Source organism: Mastomys coucha, unplaced genomic scaffold (assembly GCF_008632895.1).
Source record: "Mastomys coucha isolate ucsf_1 unplaced genomic scaffold, UCSF_Mcou_1 pScaffold18, whole genome shotgun sequence".
Classification (NCBI taxonomy): domain Eukaryota; kingdom Metazoa; phylum Chordata; class Mammalia; order Rodentia; family Muridae; genus Mastomys; species Mastomys coucha.
In genome coordinates, this window is record NW_022196900.1 from 79099529 (window position 1) to 79101391 (window position 1863).

The 1863-nt window shown below is 50.6% G+C and overlaps 1 protein-coding gene and 1 pseudogene across 1 annotated transcript in view; both read left to right on the top strand.

Annotated features, from left to right (window-relative positions):
• The first annotated feature begins 822 nt into the window (after window positions 1-822).
• The window catches only part of Ppt1 (palmitoyl-protein thioesterase 1), a 41836-nt gene continuing 40795 nt past the window's right edge, over window positions 823-1863 (top strand). Inside the window, exon 1 of the mRNA XM_031378531.1 lies at window positions 823-972. Within this exon, the coding sequence (XP_031234391.1) occupies window positions 849-972 (124 nt within the window). The 5' untranslated portion in view covers window positions 823-848. The remainder of the gene's footprint in view (window positions 973-1863) is intronic.
• LOC116095229 overlaps window positions 1407-1863 on the top strand; it is a 19076-nt pseudogene continuing 18619 nt past the window's right edge.

The following is a 1863-nucleotide window of genomic DNA, read 5'->3' on the forward strand; positions in this document are numbered from 1 at the left end:
CAGACAAGAGCCTCAGGATATAATAAACCAGAGCGGAGCTTGAATGGGAAGTGGCTATGTTTCCCCATCTTCCTAGTACGTGAAACACCTGAGAATCCATGACAACCTGGAAGTCCTGATTAGATCTTTAATAAGATACCTTTGGCCCCTCAGGAGCTCAAACTTCCTCCTCCCTAATTACATCTTTGTCGCTTGAAACCCCATCTTAGCTTTACGATCCAAAACAAAACTCACCATGATATGACCTGTCCTGGATGAAAATCAAGTCTCCCTTCCCAGTCCCAACACTGAGCCTTTTCTTCCAAGAGCTACAGCACAGTACTGAAGAGTTTGCTGCCTCTGTGGACCTTGCCTAACTTCTCACAGGGACCCACACACACGCTAAAATAAAAATAGTCTCCAGGGGAAAAGCACCTGCAGCCAAGCCTGATGACCTGAGTTCAATTCCTCTGACTAACAGAGTAGATGGTGGGAAGCCACGCCTGCAAGCTGCCCTCTGACCTCCACAGGCGTGCCATACACATAGGAAACACCCACACACCGAATTAAAATAAAATTACGTGCAAATGACATAATTGTTAGAGAATAAACAGCTCTTTTCTGCTAATACACAACAGAATTTTTTTCCCCGTTGGGGAAAAAAAAAATTTGTCACCTAGGCGTCTTTGTGTGTAAAATGAGAGCAGTGCATAAGCTCAATTAAAAGATGGAAAGCCCTTATATAATAGAGTCTGGTGGGTGTTAAGCAATGGATAAATGTCTACGTCAGGATGCAGAGCCCGGCGGGGGCGTGGCCACCGGAATTACTTTGGTCCGCAGTCCCCGCTCGCGGTCACGTGATTGCTAAGATGGCGTCGCCCTGTTCCCGGAGGCTGCTCGCTGCAGCTCTGCTGCCTTGGTGTTGCGCCGCCTGGGCCCTGGGGCATCTGGATCCACCTTCACCACCACCGCTGGTGATCTGGCATGGGATGGGTGAGTGGGCGTGTACGGGGGCATCCTTTTCCCCCCTCGGTTCTTAGATCTGGATGAGCTATAGGGATTCCATAGCACCCGCCTAGTCCAAAGTTTTCGGATTTGGGGGCTCCTCTGCACTGGAGGGAAGGCAGCCAGGTGTCTTTAGTGAGTGCTCACTGAGTATTGTGCACGGCTGGGTTTATGCTTTGTTAAAATCCTGGCAGCGGTAGCTTCAGCCTGCAACATCTCACTGTCAGGCCAGCAGTCTCTGCAGAGCTGAGCAGCACACTCAAGCTTTCATTCCTCCACAAGTGTAGAGATCTACCAGGCACCTGCACGTCCTTCATACAGTTACCTCAGCATACCTGCTACATCTGAGCATGAAGCATTCTTCATCCTTCTGGAACTTGCTGTTCAATGGGGGAAACGTATTATAACGATATACAGGAAACATGTCAAATGGCCATGGGTGCAGTGAAAACAGACATAAAGCCTGGAAGAAGATAGAGCCTCAGTGTGAGCTTGTGCTTCTACGGAGCAAGGTTAGGGCAGGATTCACCCAAGAGTGACAACTGAGCAGAGCTTAAGAGGATGCAGCCCCATGGAGGGAGCAACAGTGTCAACTGGACAGACCCCCTCTCTCCCCAAGCTCCTGGGGACTGGACCACCAACCAAAGAATACACATGGAGGGACCCATGGCTCCGGCTGCATATGTAGCAGAGGATGGACTTGTTGGATATCTGTGGGAGGAAAGGTCCGTGGGCCTGAGGGTAATCGATGCCCTGTGTAGGGGAATGCCAGGGAGGGAAGATGGGGAGTGGGTGGATGGGGGAGCACCCTCATAAAGGCAGGGGGTGGTTATGGGTTGGAGGTTTCCAAATGGGAGACATGGAACGGGGAAAACATTC